At 39.1% G+C, this 21221-nt stretch overlaps 1 protein-coding gene across 4 annotated transcripts in view; it reads right to left on the bottom strand.

The window, feature by feature from the left end:
* Nucleotides 1–3428: 3428 nt before the first annotated feature.
* clip1a (CAP-GLY domain containing linker protein 1a) overlaps nt 3429–21221 on the bottom strand; it is a 148453-nt gene continuing 130660 nt past the window's right edge. For all 4 annotated transcript variants that reach the window (XM_072247818.1, XM_072247820.1, XM_072247819.1 and 1 more), the window contains 5 exons: nt 18891–19008; nt 16787–16946; nt 11803–11855; nt 4794–4921; nt 3429–4191 (listed from right to left, as the gene is read on the bottom strand). In XM_072247818.1, the coding sequence (XP_072103919.1) occupies nt 3963–4191; nt 4794–4921; nt 11803–11855; nt 16787–16946; nt 18891–19008 (688 nt within the window). In that variant the 3' untranslated portion in view covers nt 3429–3962. The remainder of the gene's footprint in view (nt 4192–4793; nt 4922–11802; nt 11856–16786; nt 16947–18890; nt 19009–21221) is intronic.

Genomic DNA, 21221 nt, shown 5'->3' with positions numbered 1-21221 from the left:
AAAGCTATTGAGTTTTGTTTTAAAGTTTGACAATATAGCTTTTGAATATTAAATAACAAGCAAGACAGATTCAGCAATTTAAGGTTACTCATAAACAGTGGATTGAGACCAATTAAAATAGTTATAATCAGAATCAGGTTTAACATCACATGGATGTATCATGACATTTGTTGTTTTGCAGCAGAACTTTGCAATACATAGTAATAAAATTATAAATTATAATAAGTATATACAAAATTAAATTAAACTAGTGCAACAAGAGGGAATAATACTGAGTAGGTTTCATAGGTTCATTGTCCATTCAGAAATCTGAAGGCAGAAGGGAAGAAGTTGTTCCTGAAATGTTGAGCGTGTCTCCTCAGGCTCCTGTACCTCCTCCTTGACGTCAACAATGAGAAGTGTATGTCCTGGTTGATGGGGGTCCTTAATGATGGTTGCCACCTTTTAGAGGCATTGCCTTTTGAAGTTGTCGTGGATGCTGGGAAGGTTAGTGCCATGATGGAGCTGGCTGAGTTTACAACTTTCTGCAGCTTTTCCAGATCCTGTTCAGTGACCCCTCCATACCAGATGGTGATGTAACCAGTTAGAATGCTCTCCAAGTTAAACATGTAGAGACTTGAGTGTCGTTGGTGACATACCAATTCTCCTAAAACTCCTAATGACATATAGCTACTGTTGTGTCTTCTTTGTAACTACATCAACATGTTGGACCCAGGATAATCCTCAGAGATGTTGACATCCAGGAACTTGAAACAGCTCACCCTTTCCACAGCTGATCCCTCAAAGTGGACCAGTTGGTATATATTAAAAAAAAAGACAAATGTTCATCTGAATTAACTTGTTCAGGATATTAGGTGTTAAAATCCCAACTAGCTATGCTAAATCACAGATCAATTTTGAGAATTTGCAACTCCCCATTTGTGATTAATATTATAGACTTAGAACACATGGATGATGGGATGTTTGTGGTCTGTTTAGAAATGTACAACAGATAAACTATTTCTTCTGAATATTGAAGAGAAATTGGGGATTAAAAAAAAAATTAATGTCTCCAGAGGAGATGGATATTTGTGAATTTAAACAACACTTCAAACATTACTTGTTTAGTTGAATATAGGTATAATTAACAAGGACACATCTTTAATACCACTTGAGAACATCTACCTCCTTAGGAAGGAGATAGCAAGCCAAGTGATGTACTGTCATGACAACAAACATTCCCTCAATGTTAGCAAAACCAAAAAGCTGGTCATTGACTATAGGGAAGGGGCGGGGGGTGGTGTCAATGGACATGTTCCTACTTACATCAACAGCACTGAGCACAGGAGGGCTGAGAGCTCCAAGTTCCCAGGAGTGAACATCACCAATTAACTTGTCCTAGTCCAACCATGTAGATGCCAAGATCAAGAAAGTGTACCAGTGCCTCTGCTTCTTGACCCTCACCTCATATTCCCATTTTAGATGGCACTGCTGAAGGCGAATACCAACTTACTGGCAGTTCCCAAAACGAGAACTATAACTAAATACTTTATTAATAACATTTTCTCCATAATAAAAAAACAATCATGGTAAACAATGACCGCAAACAATGAAGAGGCAAAGGTGAGGCTGAATCAAGGGTCAGGGTCCATCCACCAAAACTGAGAGTGAGATTTGATTGATCCAAGCGCCGGGCCAATTAGGAAAGGTCAGGTATGGGCCAAAACGTGGTGTTGGGTCCAGGCCTGGAGTGCATTGGGTCTGGGCTTAGACAGAGGACGATTTAAACACCAGGCCAGATTGATCAAAAAGGCAGGGTGTCAGAACCAGAGGCGAGGTTTGGGCTGGTTTTGCTTGTTACTTCACGATGTTTACTCCGCTCTGCGCTGAACTAAGGCTGCGGCTGTGGGCCTGCTCCGGGCTTTGTGTCTGAGGACTCGGTTGCATTCTAAATGCTGTTTGCTTACTTTTATTGTGTGCACAACTCCCCCCCCCCGCCCATCATCTTTGCACATTGGGTGTTGTCTTTTTTTAAATGGGTTCTTTTGGGTTTCCTGTTTTGCAGCTCCCTGTAAGGAGACAAATCTTAAGGTTGTAAAATGTATACAAGCTTTGATAATAAATGTATTTTGAACCTTTTTTTTAAATAAACAGTGGCACCATGGAAGGCATCCTATTCAGATACATAAACAAGAGAAAATTTGCAGATGCTGGAAATCTAAGCAACACACACAAAATGCTGGAGGCAAAAAAAGTACAGCTGATGTTTCAGGCCAAGACTCTTTGGCAGGCAAAGGTGGACTGTACTTTTTTATTCCCCCCCCCCCCGCACTCCCCACGGATGCTGCCTGGCCTGCTGAGTTCCTTCAGCATCTTGTGTGTGCTGCTATTCAGATGCATCACAGCTTGGTATGTCAGCTGCCCTGACTGAGACTGTCAGGAACCGCTGAGTTGTGCATGTAGCTCAGCACATCACAGAAACCAGACTTCCTTCCATGGACTTCATACTTGGTCAGTAAAGCAGCTAGTACAGTATAACCTAGAGCCCACCCACTCAAACATCCTCACTTCACCCCCTCCAATCAGGCCAAAGGTTCAAAAGCCAGAAAGCACGTACCACCAGCTCAAAGACAGTTTGTATCCCATTGTTTTAAGGCTGTTGGACAATCCACTGGTACAATAAAATGGACTCAGATTCACAATCTACCTCACGATGGCCACGTACCTTATTTTCTACCTGCATTGCACCTCTTCTGTAATATTCTGCATTCCGTTATTGTCTTAACTCGTACCACCTTGATGTTCTGATGTGATGAAATGATTTCTATAGATGGCATGCAAAGTTTTTCCGCTGTGCCTTGGTAATGTGATAATGGCAAACCAATTTTCCAGGTTTTGAATGCTGCGTTTTTTGAGGAACAATGCTGTTGAATATGAAATTCCAGGATACGAACCGGGAGTAAATGGTGATAATATAGAGCATGCGGAGCAAATGAGGACACCAACACAGTCACAGGGTCGATGGGCAGACTTCACAAGAACAGCACCCGAGGTCGGGATTGAACCTGGGTCTCTGACAATGTGAGACAGTGATTCTACCAGCTATGCTGCACGTATGGACAGAACCTTTTATAGATGGAACACACAGGAGCGGTGAGTCTGCATACTTAGGGTGCTTTGCCTGTTTGGTGTCAAGCACAAGTACCATTAGCTGGCACTGACTTCGCTTTACCAGAGTCCCTTTATATCAGATTTGGTCAACAGCAGTTAGCTTTTAAGCTCTTTGGTTTATTTCTGGATGAATGCTGTTATGACATCTGCAGCCACGAGGTTCTGGAGAAAGCCATACCAACTATACAGAAGTCAGCAATAAAATTCTTATAGATGGTGACAAATATAATAGTAAGGAAATATGGAATTAAACAAACTGCATTGTATATAGGCAATCAAAACATGAAAGGTAATAATTTATTAAAGTTGACACAGTACACACAGTGTTTGGGTTAATACTGTCTTTACATATAACCTTCTCCCTGCGACAATTTATAACACTATACATTCATTTCAATACCCAAATTTAGAAAGGAAAGAAAAATATTCAACATATCCATATGTTGATTTCTGAGTAAATTACTTTGGCCAAAAATAAATCAAAGATATATACAAGTTCATAAGCCTAATTCTCCAGACATATTTTACATTCAGTAAGAAATCAATATAATGTTCACACTCTTTATACAAACTCTGATGGTCAGGAGCAGAAAATTTCAAATGCTACAGTTTTGTACACTGAATCATAATTCAAGTTAGTCGTTCTGTAGAAGCTAAAGTTAGTTTATAGTGGTAAAGTAACAGATGGTGTTAGAATGATGTGCAGTGCAGGATAACGAAAGGCGAAAGATGGTATGTAAGCAGAAATGAAAAATAAAAACTGGAACTCTACACAAACAAAATATACACCATATCTAGGGTGGAGTGGTGTATTAGAAGGTTTCATCATCATTGCAGTTGTTCGTCCAATGCCCAAATACCTCACAGATGTCACAATAAGGGCGTTCGTCTTTTCTACTGCCATGGTAAGTAGAATGTGGAGGGAATTCAGACATCTGTGCTTGTTTGGGACAATCCTCAGTCTCATGGAGGTCAAAGCAATCGCATATGTCACAAAATAGACGCGGTGGTGGCTTCTTCTTTGTTTGTGTCCCATCCAAGCTGCAAGAAAATATTTTGCAGGGTAATCAAAGCAGTCCTTAATTCTTCAGAAAATCCATAAATAAGGTCTCCATGCCCCTTGCTTGAAGTTGGAAATATCAAGTTGATGGCGAAAGTATGAAAGGCTGACTTGATCTTTTTGTTTTGACAAGTGTGTACTTATTTTCTCCCCACCTTCCTTGGTACTTTAAAGTTATGCTAATTATTATTTTAATAAACTATCTGCACAATTGTACAATTAAGTTATACCATTTTAATTAGTTATTATAAATTGAGCACCTACCAAAGTGGAGGTGGATCTTCAACACACTGCATTTTCAGGCAGATAGCTTTACAAATAATTGATTGTGAAGCTTCTCAAATCTGCTTTTTCTTTTATTTCCATACCCTTAGGTCTACGTTCCTGCTTCACAGACTATTCCAAAGAAAAGTACCTCTCACAAATATGTGCCATTCTTGAAGCATATGTCAGGTAATGGTATATCCAGCTATCCAGACCTCTTGACTCTCTATCTTTCAATAGCTTAATATCAGGGTCACCCAGTGAAATATGTATTGTGCCCATTAAAGTTATAAGACATTTAATGAGTATTTGAACTTACGTGTCAAAGTTGTTTACATCATCAGCAACATTGCCATTGAGGGATGCCTCAGCTAGTTTTTCTAGCTGCACTTTCAGTTGTTCATTCTTTCTTTGCAAATCCACAATCACAGAGTTCAGGAAATCAATCTGGAAATGAAATAAATTAAAGCATGAATAAAAAGGAATATGCACTTCCGATAATTATTATTGCCAGTACAGGAATGTGCAGGCTTAATTTAGAAAAGGGGACCCCAAAACTAAAGGAGAAAAGTATTCAAGAATCAAGAATAGAAATATCCGAGAATACTAAACTTAATCATTTGGGGTTTGTCAGTTTATACTCTTTCTGTCAATAAAGGTCAGACAGACTTCATAGACTTACAAAAAAGTATGAACACTAAAACATGCATCAAATATGATTAGTGCTTGCATTGCAGTACAGTACATGTTGTAAAAAAAGTAACAAAACTAATAATTTACAAAATAATTATTGGCCTTTAAAAAGGTTTGCAGGTGAACTTACAAGTTTGTTACAAACATATAGAAATTAAGAAATTAAGCAGAAGCAGGAACAGACCATTCAGGTCCTTGTGCCTGCTCCACCATTCAATAAGACAACTGCTAACCTTTTACCAGCCCATATACCTAGATTCCCTTAAATATCAGAAACATAATCAAGTTTTAAACATACATATTAATAGCATTTTTTTTTCAGTTGAGAATTGAATCATGCAATTATTTCAACATGCAAACTTGATTAGATGCAGGTAAAATAATAATTAAGTCAAAGCTGTTGTTTTCTTTACAACACTGTAGTACATTTATATTTTATGGAATGATGGATAGGAAGATCCATTTTATTGTGATTAATAAAGGCCAACAGGCAGGGTTTTCATGGGACAGTCCAACAAGATGCCTCTAGGAAATGTTTTTAAGCACAAAATTTCCACATTTGTGAAAATAATCTGAATGAAGGCATCTGTACTAATGTGTGTACAGTTACCTCATCTAAACACAAATATGCTTAACATCAATTGTTGGTGTCTACTGGAATACATCTTTTGTGGCTTTAGATGGTGTTCATTTTGCTGGAAACCCTGTAAAACTGTACACTAACACATAGGCTCAACATTGGTGAGGCAGAAATAGTTTTTAAGCATATTTACAACATATTAACAAGTTTATCATGACAGGAATCATAGGAAACTTATTAATTGAGGTACTTTTATCACCTAAGGCAGAAAATCAAGATTACTAGTTCATTGCTCTTAAATTCAAAACCGTCTCAGTGCATATTATTCTAAAATTCTGTGCACAAGGGATTAACTTTCATGACTTTAAAGCAAGTTATTCTCAGTGAAAATGAGTGATCTCATTTTTATTTCTCATTTTAAAAGCTTAAAACATACAGGCTGTTAGTTAGTAGTAGCCTCTGGGGTTTTATTGTACTGCGAGAAGGTTTCAGGATAACATTAGCACAGGTCTGAGACTGCAAAGGAGGAGAACCTATAGTTCCAAACATTCGGGGTGAGATTTAACTCATTAGTGACTTGCTAGTGAGTTCAAATTGAAGGAGCATTTTGGACAGTGGTGAAAAGAAGGAATAGCAGGCGTAGAAATTAAACTGATTTTTGTTACTCTCAAGTTTTTATTTTAAAATTGTATTCAAAACTGTATAATTAGTTCCTGGAAATAGATCTCTGCATCTTAAATCTGACCGTTGGCCTATGCGTTTAAGTTTATGAGTTTCGGATGAAACTGTTTTACTGCTGTAAGCAATTAAGGCTGAAACTGCGGTTGCTGAAAATCTAAAATAAAAATAGAAAATGCCAGAAACACTCAGTGTCTCCTTTGGATAGAGAAAGTGCTAATGTTTCACTTCAAAGACAGAAGATTTTAAAGACTGCATATTTTCACCATTTTACTGTGTTAATGCTAATTAAGAATTTTCACTGTCATGATAAATGCATTTCATTCAAATTATTTTCAAAAGCACAATTTAAAATAAAAAGTTGCATTTATTTAGCACTTCTTGAACTGTAGGGTTTCCTGAAATCTCAGTCTAGAATCTTTAGCATAAAGTTTAACACTTTGTTGGTTCTCCGTATCCAGTGGTACCATTTTGTCTAAGAGTAGAAGAAATTACTCCAATCTCCGAACTGGTATTCCTCACTAAACAGCACTGCTACAGTTGATTATTTGGTTATCACATTATTTGTGGTGGCCTGCAGTGTGCAAATTACTGATTACATCAGTGACTGCTCTCCTAAAGTACTTTGTGGGGTATGAAGCATCTGAGCCCACTTGAGGCTGTGAAAAGCATTATAGACATTTGTAGGTGTTTTTTAAAATCATTATTATATGATAGCAGTCAACAAAAAGCAAAATGTGTCAAATAGGAACAGAGCATTCAACATAGATGCAATTGATTCATAAACATGTCGCAGTCTAACAATTTGATGGTTATTCAAAAGTACTTAGATCATCCGGTATGAGTCTCATTCAATACCATTTTTTAAAATGCAGACTTCTGTCTGAGCAATCAGTCTGTGCATTCAAATAACAGGATGATCTTAGCAATGTTGTAAAATGATAGAAGAAAGCCAGAGCACACAGACAAAAAGAAAATAACAAGCAATAACAAACCATTTGCTGTTTGGACAGTGGTATTGTCAGCATCAAGGAAAGAAAGGAAATGGAAAAGCAATTAGTATAGTGCTGAAATATTTAACATCAAATCCAAGGGTGGCAAACCCACAGCACATGTGCCCAAGGTGCACATGCAAAAATATTGTTGGCATGTGGCAAGTAGTGCCACCACTCAACTCTTTAAATCCCACCCATCAGAAAAAAGACCTATAATGAGTATTTTTATTGCCAAATGAAGCAGCAAATGATTTTTTACAACATGAGAGCAGTGGAATGTTTTCACAGGAAGCGTCTTATGCCAGCTTGGTGCCAGCTTACAGTTGCAAGAACACATGACACTGGATGGTATGTTTGGAAATCCTCTCAGACCTGGTGTACAGATAGCAAAACAGTTAAGCAGTTGGGCATCAACTTTGCTCTGCTTATATTATGCCTTCTGCCACTTGTCAGTGAGCACTGGACAGTCAATAATAAATGGTAAATACTGTATGTAGTTTAGTGCCATAAATATTTTTGCAATAAATTGTATATTATTTATATTTGTAAAACTATGCTATTTCATTTATCAGTGAGACAGTTTAAAGTTGTGCTTACCTTTTTAAATTTCTGCAGAATATCAGATATACCAGCAAAGAAACAAAAACATTGAAATGATGGGAGAAGCAGCAGGGATTTTCAAGGGTAGTAGACTGAAATATTTGCCATGATTAAAACAAAAGGAGTTAATGCACTATGCATCTCATGTTTCAAAGCAGTGGTGTGCAAGACTTCCTCCATAAAGCAGCATTATGAAACTGTTCTTGGTCATAAAAGTGAGCAAGAACAAAAAGAACACATTTCTCAAGAAATCAGCAACAAAAAAAAAAAGCAGTCAAGTATTCTGATGACATTTATTTCAGGTAATTCCAACTTAGTTGCTGCTAGTTTTGAGGTTTCAAAGATTAGGCCATTTCAAGAGCATTACATTTCAGCCCAATTAAATGGCTACCCCAATTAGCCAAAGTTTCATGGAAATAGTTAGAGTATAAAAAAGACAAACTAACATTTAACTGAACAACAAATTATGTATTTAAATAAAACAGAGAACACATTAGAACACCACCAATACTACTAACTCCACCAAGGATGGTCCCAAGCCTGTGTGTGAAAGGAGGATTGGACATGGGGTTAGCAATTCCATCCTGTAATAACGCAGAGCTACAGGAATGCTGAGAATTGATTTGGATAATTTTGAAATGCAATTGGTTGATTTACAAAGCAGCTCAATGTGGAGGTCTGAAATATAGACTGTTTACTCTTTTCCATAGATGCTGCCTAGCCTGCTGAGTTCCTCCAGCATTTTGTGTGTGTTGCTCAATATAGAAGTAAAAATTTGGCGACTTGAAAGCTGAACTATAAAATATTGAAATAGATTGATTTGTGACTGGATCAAAGCATAAAAATCGAGACAATGAGGTTCTGAAACTCTGGAATTCCATTCCTGAAACTTTTAACTGTCTGAAAAATCTTACAATGACAATACTAGCAGTATTTTCATCAATGTATTGTTATTGTCATTGTCATCAATATATTGTAATTTATTGTTTTCAGTGATGTACTTGGTGAATTCTAATTATAGTCGACTTACTGATGAAACTAGCGGTGTGCACAGCTCTCGAAACAACCAAATACAAGTCAGATATAAAATACTTGTCATCAGTAGTGCAACAAAAGAAGTCTCACTGAGAGTAAAGTGTGTTTATTTTCCTTTAATTGATCTTTTATGAATACGTATAAAATTCTAAAGGGATTGGACAGGCTAGATGCAGGAAGATTGTTCCCGATGTTGGGGAAGTCCAGAACGAGGGGTCACAGTTTGAGGATAAAGAGGAAGTCTCTTAGGACCGAGATGAGGAAAAACTTCTTCACACAAAGAGTGGTGAATCTGTGGAATTCTCTGCCACAGGAAACAGTTGAGGCCAGTTCACTGGCTAAGAGGGAGTTAGATATGGCCCTTGTGGCTAAAGGGATCAGGGGGTATGGAGAGAAGGCAGGTACAGGGTTCTGAGTTGGATAATCAGCCATGATCATACTGAATGGCGGTGCAGGCTCGAAGGGCCAAATGGCCTACTCCTGCACCTATTTTCTGTTTCTATGCAAAGTTTAGAATTTCGTGTTCATATTTCTGATGTTATGAGGTACAATAACAATACCATTTAGAAACTGTTAGTTTTCAATTGTGTTTAATATTAACTTTGAACACATTTTTAAAAATGCTTCATTTATTTCATTGTCTGTTATACTTTTGTTAATAGTAAAATAAGGAATACATATATGCAACAGAATCTATCCTTTTTCTCAAAAAAGTCAATTATTGATAATAATTCATTTATTAATGATAATCTTTGCTCAAAATTACCATGACACATGAGTACCTTTTTGGAAAATTATCACCAAGGGCACACATTCTCAAAAAGGTTTGCCACCCCTGATCAAGTCTATCAATTAAAAGGCATTGTAAAAACTACAGGGATTTTGGAAAAAGCTTATTTTGGAAAAAGCTTATATATGTAAAAAAGTCTCCAGTTTCCTTTAGAGATATCACAAAACTGTTGCCTACTCTGAAGTGGTTTTAAAACTTCCCACAATATCCAAAATAAAAAGACAGCCATTACCATTGTAAGCGGTTCTCAGATTTGGAAAAATCTGAAAAAAAAAACTGCATTTCTTCTGGAAGTTGAAAGCTACAACTAAACCAAGTCAAAATCTGCAGATGGTTCTGGGCTTCATAATAATTAATTCTAATGCAGAGAAAGTTAGAGTTCCCCGGGGATTAGAACCATTTTGCCATAAATTGTAGTAAGGTGGAAAACTGATTTAATTGTTTGGGACAGTAAATAATATGGAAATGGCTCATTCACCAAAACAAGACTAAATAATAGAAGTCATATACAATATACATGTCTTTTTTTAAAAAAGCTTATCTCAAGACTGAACTACCTCCTTAATTTAGGGGCATTTTAGAGATAGGTTGTCAGTGACATCCATACCCCATGAACAAACAAACACATAATTGCACAAGGGACACAGTGATCCTGATTAGCAACCTGTTTAAACTTTAAACATGAGTGTGGATAACTGTTGAAAATGTAAACTACTTTCTTCCAAAAACACATACAAGTAATTTGAAGCCTGCACCACTGTCGCTGATTTGGATCCACTGTCAATGTTTGGAGAACACACTATACTTTGGGAAGTTTGCAGTTGCCACATAACATCTATCATGCCATATAGGTCAGAGATAATAAACCTAATTTGGATTCTGTTTGGTTTGGAGACCCAATTAGAAGTGCTCATGATTATTCTGGTTTCTGCTCCTGTCTCTTTCTGCCAGCACTTGGCTTCCTATTATATTTCAGTTTCATTACTTGTATCTTAACATTTTCTTTGTTCAATTCCCATATCATTTCAGACTGGTTGATTTATAGGGAGAGGCTAGATAACCTTGATGCCTAGGAGACTGAGAGGTGATCTCAAAGTGGTGCATAAATCCATTAGGAGCAGAGATAGGGTGAATGCTTAGTCTTTCCCCCTCTTCCCCCCCCCCCCAAGGGAAAGAGATTCAAAAACCAGACAGCATAGTTTAAATGAGAGTGGAAGGATTTAAAAAGGGACCTGAGGGACAACTTCACACAGAGGCTGGTGCCACCATAGAATGAGCTGCCAGGGAAAGTAGTGAGGCAGGGACAATAATGGCATTTAGGAGATAATTTTATTTCTGTATGGATAGGAAAATTTAAGAGATACATGTCAAATGTGGGAAGTGGGACTAGCAGAGGTGGGCACCTTGGACAGCATGGACAAATTGGGTCAAATGGCCAAATTCTGTGCTGACTTACTCTTATTCCCTGAATCAGAACCAATAGTTTTCAATACAACTCTGTCAAGTATCTGGAGCTTTAACATAAGAAATTTAGATTTCAAGCATCATTCCAACTTTTATCAAAAAGTTCTATCCAATTACACTCTGTTTAAAAAAGTTATACCAGCAGAAGCAGGGACCAGAGTCACTCTTTTCCACTAGTGTAGAATGACAGCAATCTTTTGCTACATCTCATTTGTAGTTCTCTTTGAGGTTGTTAATCTCACCATTGAAACAGGATGTCAGGGGGAAAAATAGTCATCAAGAAATAACAGATAAAGCAAAGCTAATTAAAAATTAATTAACAACCCAAAAATCTAACCATATGCATATTGTCAATTTTGTGTTACCTAAAGCAAGTTGTTTAATGTACATGTATTTAGTTTAACTTTATCATATCTTCAATCTACTGCCCTTTTGGTTAAATATCTATTTTAATTAAATCAATACTGAGAAATTAGTAAAACAATCGACTTACTTGACTCTCAGCAGAATCATTTTCTTCCCTTTGTTCTTCGATAACTTGTTCACCTAAAAATAAAGCGAAAGATTAAAAAACCTTATTCTTTGAGTAAAACCACAAAGAATATCTACCTTTATGAGAACACAATTGCACATTCATATTTTTATGAACTACTGAGTCAGTTTTTCTCTTTCAAAGCATCAGAAACAAATGGCATTATCAGCATCATTTGCAAGTCATTTACTATATCTGCAAAAACTGCAGAACTACTAGGGCGCAGTACCATAGTGGTTAGCACGATGCTAGAACAGTGTCAGCTGCAAGACCAGATTCAAATCCCATCGCTGTCTGTAAGGAGTTTGTATGGTCTCCCCGTGAATGCACGGGTGCTCCGGTATCCTCGCACATCTGATGAAGTACCAGTTAGGGTCATTAAGTTGTGTGCATACTATGCTGGTGCTGGAAGCGTGGCAATACTTGCGAGCAGTCCTTGCCGATTTGATAGGATGCAAATGACGCATTTCAATGTACACGTGACAAACTAAGCTAACCTTATTAGAAAGGCCATTTACCATGTGTTGCCTTTGCTAGTTAGCACATACGTTAAAGTGCCTCTGCTTTGTAGTCACGTAATATCTATTCAGTAACATTACAGCCCGTGCTCTGTAGCTCCATTCTTCCACACAAGCCAACAATTCACACTTTAAATTCCAGTCGATTGATAAAACATGATCTATGCTAACTGGTGCAGATGAGATTCTACTTTCAGCCCCCACACTTTCTCAGATAGATGCAAAGATCCCAGGGCAAGTTTTGAACGGTAGGAGTGTACAAGTCAACAAAATGGAAACAAATTTATAACCTGCAGTTCAAAGCTTTTCCAAAAAGTGTAAGAAACTGCAGATACTGGAAAAGTGATTTAAAAGCAGAAACAACTGAGAATACTCAGCAGATAAGGCAACATCTGTGGACAGTGAAAGACATCTAATGCTGCAGGTCAATTACCCCTCACAAGAACTTCAAGGCTCAAAGCACACTCAAAATGGTCTGAATCATGGGTTGTTCATTTCCCTCTTTAGCTGCGGGGTGACATGCTGAATTCCTCCAGCTTTCTGTGTGTGCTGACCCAGATTTCAAGAATCTGCAGTCTCTCACGTCTCAGTACTTCTTGGCTCTTTTTTAAAAGCCAAGAACCACTTTAAGGACATTGCAAGGTCAAAACAGGCACTACTACTCACTGTAAGTAACCCAGTCCCCTGTCAGTTTGGATTGGCAAAAATATCTCCTCCACAATCTCCATCAGCACAGGAGCACATAGGGATGTGTGCTTAGCCCCCCTGCTCTACTCGCTTTACACCTGTGACTGTGTGGCCAAGCACAGCTCCACCACCACATACAAATTTGCTGATGACCCCACTTTTATGGGCTGAATCAAAGGGCTGTATGAATCAGCATACAGGAGGGAGATTGAAAACTTGGCTAAGTGGTGTAATAACAACAACCTCTCACTCAATGTCCATAAGACCAGAGAACTGATTGTAGACCTCAGGAAGAGGGAAACCAGAGGTCCAAGGGCCAGTAATCATCAGAGGATCAGAGTTGGAGAGGGTCGTAACTTTAAATTCTTGGGTGTCATTGTCTCAGAGGACCTGTCCTGGACCCATCAGATAAATATAACTGCGAAGAGAACACGACAGTGCCTCCATTTCCTCAGGGGTTTGTGGAGATTCAGCATGTCATTAAAAACATTTCTACAGATGTGTGGTGGAAAGTGTGCTGAATGACCACATCATGGCCTGGTATGGGAACATCAATGCCTTTGAGCAGGAAATCCTACAAAAGGTAATGGACTCGGCCCAGTACATTATTGGTAAAGACCTCCCAAACATCGGGCACATCCACATGAAACATTGCCACAGGAAAGCAGCAGCATCCATCAAAGATCCTCACCACCCAGGCCATGCTCTTTTCTCACTGCTGCCATCAGGTAGAAGGTACAAGTGCCTCAGGACTTGCGCCAAGTTCAAGAACAGTTACTACTCCTCAACCTCCAGGGTCTTGAACAAAATGGGGTGACTACACTCATTCTATTTCTGGTGTTCTCACAACTGATGGACTCGCTTCAAGGGCGTTATTTCATGCTCTTTCATTTCATGTTATTTTATACTTGTTATTTATTTATATTTGCATTTGCACAGTTGTTCTTAGCTCAGCTAAGTATGCCCGCAGGAAAAAGAATCTCAGAGCTGTACGTGGCGACAAGCTGTACTCTGATAAATTTTACTTTGCACTTCTAAGTGCAAGTCAACACTGCTTTTTTCCCCCCTTTATTTCCTGCGAAATGGAATTAACGTCTCCAAATAACTATCAGCTTTGCTGAATAATTTATGACCATTATGGAACACACATCAAAGTTGCTGGTGAACGCAGCAGGCCAGGCAGCATCTCTAGGAAGAGGTGCAGTCGACGTTTCAGGCCGAGACCCTTCGTCAGGACTAACTGAAGGAAGAGTGAGTAAGGGATTTGAAAGTTGGAGGGGGAGGGGGAGATCCAAAATGATAGGAGAAGACAGGAGGGGGAGGGATGGAGCCAAGAGCTGGACAGGTGATAGGCAAAAGGGGATACGAGAGGATCATGGGACAGGAGGTCTGGGAAGAAAGACAAGGGGGGGGGGACCCAGAGGATGGGCAAGAGGTATATTCAGAGGGACAGAGGGAGAAAAAGGAGAGTGAGAGAAAGAATGTGTGTATAAAAATAAGTAACAGATGGGGTACGAGGGGGAGGTGGGGCATTAGCGGAAGTTGGAGAAGTCGATGTTCATGCCATCAGGTTGGAGGCTACCCAGACGGAATATAAGGTGTTGTTCCTCCAACCTGAGTGTGGTTTCATCTTTACAGTAGAGGAGGCCGTGGATGGACATGTCAGAATGGGAATGGGATGTGGAATTAAAATGTGTGGCCACTGGGAGATCCTGCTTTCTCTGGCGGACAGAGCGTAGGTGTTCAGCAAAGCGGTCTCCCAGTCTGCGTCGGGTCTCGCCAATATATAAAAGGCCACATCGGGAGCACCGGACGCAGTATATCACCCCAGACAACTCACAGGTGAAGTGTTGCCTCACCTGGAAGGACTGTTTGGGGCCCTGAATGGTGGTAAGGGAGGAAGTGTAAGGGCATGTGTAGCACTTGTTCCGCTTACACGGATAAGTGCCAGGAGGGAGATCAGTGGGGAGGGATGGGGGGGGATGAATGGACAAGGGAGTCACGTAGGGAGCGATCCCTGCGTAATGCAGAGAGACGGGGGGAGGGAAAAATGTGCTTAGTGGTGGGATCCCGTTGGAGGTGGCGGAAGTTACGGAGAATAATATGTTGGACCCGGAGGCTGGTGGGGTGGTAGGTGAGGACCAGGGGAACCCTATTCCTAGTGGGGTGGCGAGAGGATGGAGTGAGAGCAGATGTACGTGAAATGGGGGAGATGCGTTTAAGAGCAGAGTTGATAGTGGAGGAAGGGAAGCCCCTTTCTTTAAAAAAAGAAGACATCTCCCTCATCCTAGAATGAAAAGCCTCATCCTGAGAGCAGATGCAGCGGAGACAGAGGAATTGCGAGAAGGGGATGGCGTTTTTGCAAGAGACAGGGTGAGAAGAGGAATAGTCCAGATAGCTATGAGAGTCAGTAGGCTTACAGTAGACATCAGTGGATAAGCTGTCTCCAGAGACAGAGACAGGAAGATCTAGAGAGGGGAGGGAGGTGTCGGAAATGGAGCAGGTAAACTTGAGGGCAGGGTGAAAGTTGGAGGCAAAGTTAATAAAGTCAACAAGCTCTGCATGCGTGCAGGAAGCAGCACCAATGCAGTCGTCAATGTAGCGAAGGAAAAGTGGGGGACAGATACCAGAATACCATAATGACCATTATGGAACAGCTTCTCTCTTAGACAGACTCAGATAAATCCTGGGCAATAACTGGCATACAGTTAAATCCCACGACCCAATTCAAGGGGCAGCACAGCAGTGTAGTAACACTATTACAGTGCCAGCAACCCAGGTTCAATTCTGCCGCTGTCTGTAAGAAGTTTGTATGCTCTCTCCGTGACCACACGAGTTTCCTCTGAGTGCTCCAGTTTCATCCCACATTCCAAAGATGTACAAGATAGCAGGTTAATTGGTCAAATGGGTGTAATTGGGCAGTGTGGGCTTGTTAAGCTGGAGGGTCTGTTACTATGGTTTATTGCCAAATAAAATACTAAACTTTCAGCTTATAGCTTTCTAGATTATGGCATGTCAAATGTACCTCCAATTCTACAGTCCTATTACCGTGCTTGCAAACCTCCTCTTAACTGTTAGTGGCACACATCTGTTCTGTAAAGTAGCAAGTACAACTACACAATACACCACAGATATGGGACAAACTAGTGTTTTATACTCAAACATCTCCAAGTATTTCGAAACCTGCACTTGGTGGAGTCAACAGAAGAAAGTATATTCTGCTCTTTCAAGGAGCAGCTCCCTGACCATGGCACACTCTACATTGGAACCCTCCGCTATAACATTTCTTGAATGTGCACAAATGCTGACAAATTTCTTAATCCCTTGGCTTCATGGTTAGCAAACTAAGCAAAATGAATGGTTCCCCACTGGTAGATAAAATTTCCACAAACAACTCTCCACTCTTACTAAAAGAATACTGTAGTAATTTCAGGCATAATTACCAAACTAAGAATAGATTGGTCACCACCTATTATGTATGATACAGTTATTTTTAACATCAGGGCGAGAAAACCAGGGAAGAATGCCACATACCAGTCACTGCAGATTTTAAAGATTCATTTAGCAGTGCTAACAAAAGCTTGCAAGAATATTACAGGAGACTCATCTCAGAATTACCAGATTCACAGCAAATCCAATCCTAATTTTACAAAGTAGTTGGAAAGGTGTAGTGTATCTGACAATAATTTTGCAAACTAGCACTGAGTAATATAACAGATTTGGATATTAGGTCTAATTACCTGGAGAGGATGTGATGTTGTCAAGCTGCCTTTGGTTATCATTGATTTTCTTCTCCAAACTCTGTACCTTTTGTTCAAGTTTTGATTTATCAGATTCCAATGACTGAACTACCGACTGTAAATTTTTTGCCATGGCATTCTCACTCCGTAGCACTGCAATCTGCAAATCAAGCAATATTACATGTTACCAGTCAACATTTTAGCAGGACGCTAAGAATATCTGTAATTAGTTTCAAGCCTTAAAAAAAATGTTTGCATCTCACACACCACACTATACATTGAACTTCCTGTATCGAACTACAACAAATTTAAAAACCAATGGTCTGATAATGCTGTGGCAAATTTTTAAATCTCAGGAATTCTTCACTGATTCATTATGATTAGTTTCTTATTATCTTATGAGCTTCTTATGATCCATTTCAGTTAATCTTATGAGCTTCTTATGATCCATTTCAGTTTGTTTACTTGGCCATGTTAAATTATACCCATTAACCTTACAATTCAGTATCTTTGTATTAGTAACAATGAAGTAGAAGTTCAAACTGTTAAAATTATTAACATATTTGGATAATCAGTAGCATTAATTTGAACTTTCACTTAATTGACATTGTTTGTTGATGATATTGTGGGATATTTGGTAGCCTGTGGTAGGATATCAGCCCTGAGATTCATTGTAACAATGGAGGAATCAAACATCATGAACTCAAAAACTGCACTTTAATGTCAAATTGAAATTAGGCTGAATTTCCCAAGGCAGTTATATCAAAGATGTCTGCTTTGCAGCAAAAGCTGAATATCGACCAAAATGAAAGATGGAGAACATTGTGGTCTTCTCAGTTTCTTGGGCATTTTTGGATGCACAAGGAAAGCCACTAAGTATCACGGACAACTGACTGCCTTGGGGTGGTCAGTTGTCAGTTGTTATTTCTTTGGGGTGGCACAATGTTGCAGCTAGAGACACTGCCTTGTGGCTCCAGAGACCCAGGTTCAATCCTAACACCGGGTGCTATCTGCATAGACTTCTCATGTTCTCCATTTAACTATGTGATTTCCTCCAGTTGCTCCGGATTTTTCCCACATCCCAAAGATGTACAGGTTTTCAGGTTAATTGGTCGTTGTAAATTGACCCAGGAGTGTAGGGGACTAATAGAATTTGTGGGACAGTTAGTGAAAATGAGAGAAGAATAAAATAAATGCACTAATGTAAATGGATGGTTGATGATCACTGCAGAGTTGATGGACAGAGGACCTGCTGACCTGGTGGGGAGAGGACTGTTCCTCGCCATGACTTACTTTATGACTCCTGTCACCAACTTTCTCACCATTTATAAGACAAAAATCAGGAGCGTAGTGGAATACTCACAATGACACTAAGAAAAGGTAGACATTGTTCTGGACTAAACAGCCTGTTTGATAGCCACCCCAAAGTCTGCCTAATCGCTCACTCCCTCCATCACTGCAACCTTGCTACATCTACAAGATACACTACAGTTGTCTGCCCAGGCTTTCCTGACAGAATCTTAAACATTTACATGAAGGTCAAAGTCAGCAGGTGCAAGGTAGCACCACCGCCATGCCCAAATCACACATCAAAATTAGAAAATATTGCTGTTGCTTACAAACTCTGTACGCAGCAACAATCTGAGGCAGGGGATTACAGCAATTCACAAAGCTAACTCATCACCACTGTTCAAGGGCAATAGGGGGCATGGACACCTCAGTGCCTGCATGGGTAATAGGAAAAGATATAGTACTACCACATTGGATTGTATAAAATGTATTTCCATCAACTATGGGGGCTTTGAGAGGTATAGTCTCTTCCTTTATCACAACACATGTGCAAGCCCTCTTTTTCACATGTGGCAGACCTACTCTGTCACACCAAGATAGCAACATTACAGACCAAGATTTAGACAATTGAATTGCAACCCGTTTCCATGAAGACTTTTACTAAGATTTCTGGTTGTGAATACTGATGGTGACCTATAAAAAATATTCTGTTAACAAATGTTACTTTTATTTGTAATGAAACTAAGTGTTGGAAGAGCTTTTCAATTAGCATATTCCCAACTTTTGCCACCAATTTGCATAAAGATATGGTTACCTCATTCTTGAGTTTCTCCAGCTCTTTGTCTTTATCTGTGATTAAGGCACTGGTAGTTGCAATGGATTTCTGTAAAGAGTTTTTGTCTTCTTCAAACTCTTTCTTTAATAAGGATTCTCTGCAGAAAAATGAAAATCTCAGAATACTAATCGTACCACAATTTAAAAACACTAAATTCAGATTTCATTTTCACTTGTATTCACCATCATGGAAGTATCCAAAATTGAGCAGAACAAATTACTATTAATATTTAAAATGCAGATTTTATTTACTACTATATTTTGGTGCTTTTTGTTTTAGAAATAGGAAATCTTATACTTACATCTTCAGATTGTTGTGTCAATAATGTGACATTTTATGAACTGCAGCAAGACACAAAAACTATTCCACAGTGGTTCTGGCCACACTGACACCAAACTCCATTTATAGGTAAATGAACATGCATGGTTTTGCATACCAATGATTATATACACAATATTCGTGAAGCACAACACTGCTCAATTCAACAAAGTTTGTGTATCTTACAGTTAAGATGCTAATTTAACACCAGACTGCACACTTATTTAATGTCATAATCTGTCATCCATGAAAGGCACAGACATGATGCCAAGCAACAATGATTGCATGCATAGTGCTGCAATTGCAATTATTGGGGCATGCAAATGAGTATCCGTTGTGAATCCAGCTCATATCTGCGTGCTCCCTCTTTGCAAATGACACCGACAGTGGATTGCAAACAACAAGGACTATGAATAATTACATTTACACAATTTTAGCTTGGTAGGGGAAACATTCAGATTCAGCAGGTAAAGTGAAGGATCATTGAGACACATAACATGCTAAACGAAATGAAACCAATTCTTTGAGCGGAGATGGCAATATAAACTGCTAAATTGATTTTCATGCTATCAGGAATGAGAAAATTAAGTGGAGAACCTGGGTTTTACAGCAAAAAGAACACAATGCTTGTTGTAAGTGGCCTATATTGCCATTTCTTTTTATCCCCCAGTGCAAAGCTGGTTAATCACCTGCGATTTGGCAAGCTGTTTTAGAACACCAGCTCCTATGGCAATCTCTCTCTCCTGACTCTGGCAGAATTACAAGAGTGCGACTTTTGAAAATAAAAATATGTTTATAGCACTTGGGGTTAAACAAAAGAAAGTAGTTTTCTCATGGGGGAACTGAAAAAATCGTTGGCAATGTCTGAAATGCAGAGTGGGTGAAATCACTGTCCCAATGTAGTGATAGGCTACAGCATTTGCTTCTTTTTACATCAATTGAATAATGCTTTACTAGTGTAATTTAGAAAATAATATGTAGGATGTGAATTAAATGAGAGGAAAAAAAACTTATTGAGCATCTCTGAAGCCCTTGAGAATGAAATGAGCCACCTTCCTCAACTACTGCATTTCAAAATTATACATGGTAATGCAACCAGACAAAATGCTGACATGTTTGGCATTTTATATCCTCGAGGGCAAGGACTATCAATATTGGGGAAGAATATATTTTTCCACTTTGACCACTCGTTAGTTCCAGGTACAGCACGAGGCACTGAGTTTCAAATTTTGTATTACACATCACAATGTCTAGTGCAGCCAACATTCAAGGAATTAGCTTGATACCGTTCAAGTTCAGTGGCAAGAGGAGCCATTCACTACATTAAGCAGTGATCAGATTGAACTGGGTTCGAGTCATGGTTTGAATTTTTTCATTCATTCCCAGGTTTGTTCTCTGGAAGCAGTAACTGTTTTCTCCCATGAAAATAAATATGGGATGTGAATTAACATAATCTCAGTCTTCAACTTGCGGTAATGCTTTATATTATTTTGTCATTTATTGATTTTCTTTGGAAGTGGATATTATTAGAAAGGCCTCTTTTATCCCTATATACCTCCAGAACATGGTGTTGAACTACTGTTTGGAGCTCCAATAGTTCTTCTTGAGAATGTATTCCTTCTGTGCTACTGAGCAGGGAATTCCAGGATTTGGATCCAGTAATGGAGGAGGCACAGTGAAGTATTTAAAAGCCTAAATGCTGTTTTTTGGACAGGTTGAGAGCCTGAGAGTGTCAGTGTTTCCTCGAGCTTGCTGCCTTCTTGTTTACGAGGTGCTGTCAGAGTAGTGTCATCAAATAAAGGCAGGGCATTTTGCAGATGATAAAGGCAATAAAGGAAAGGAGTGCCAATCAAGCATTAATTAGTTTCTCAAGTGTTGTTGGGGCTGCATTCTGCCAGGCAATTGGAGTGCATGTCATTATTCCTCTCCCTGTTCCCCAGCATTCCCCTCCCTATCAGATCTGCCCCCTCCACTGACTCTTAAGTCCAGGCT

This window comes from Mobula birostris, chromosome 31, assembly GCF_030028105.1.
Source record: "Mobula birostris isolate sMobBir1 chromosome 31, sMobBir1.hap1, whole genome shotgun sequence".
NCBI lineage: Eukaryota > Metazoa > Chordata > Chondrichthyes > Myliobatiformes > Myliobatidae > Mobula > Mobula birostris.
The sequence above is the reverse complement of the archived record's forward strand: the minus strand, read 5'-3'. Positions and strand labels throughout refer to the sequence as shown.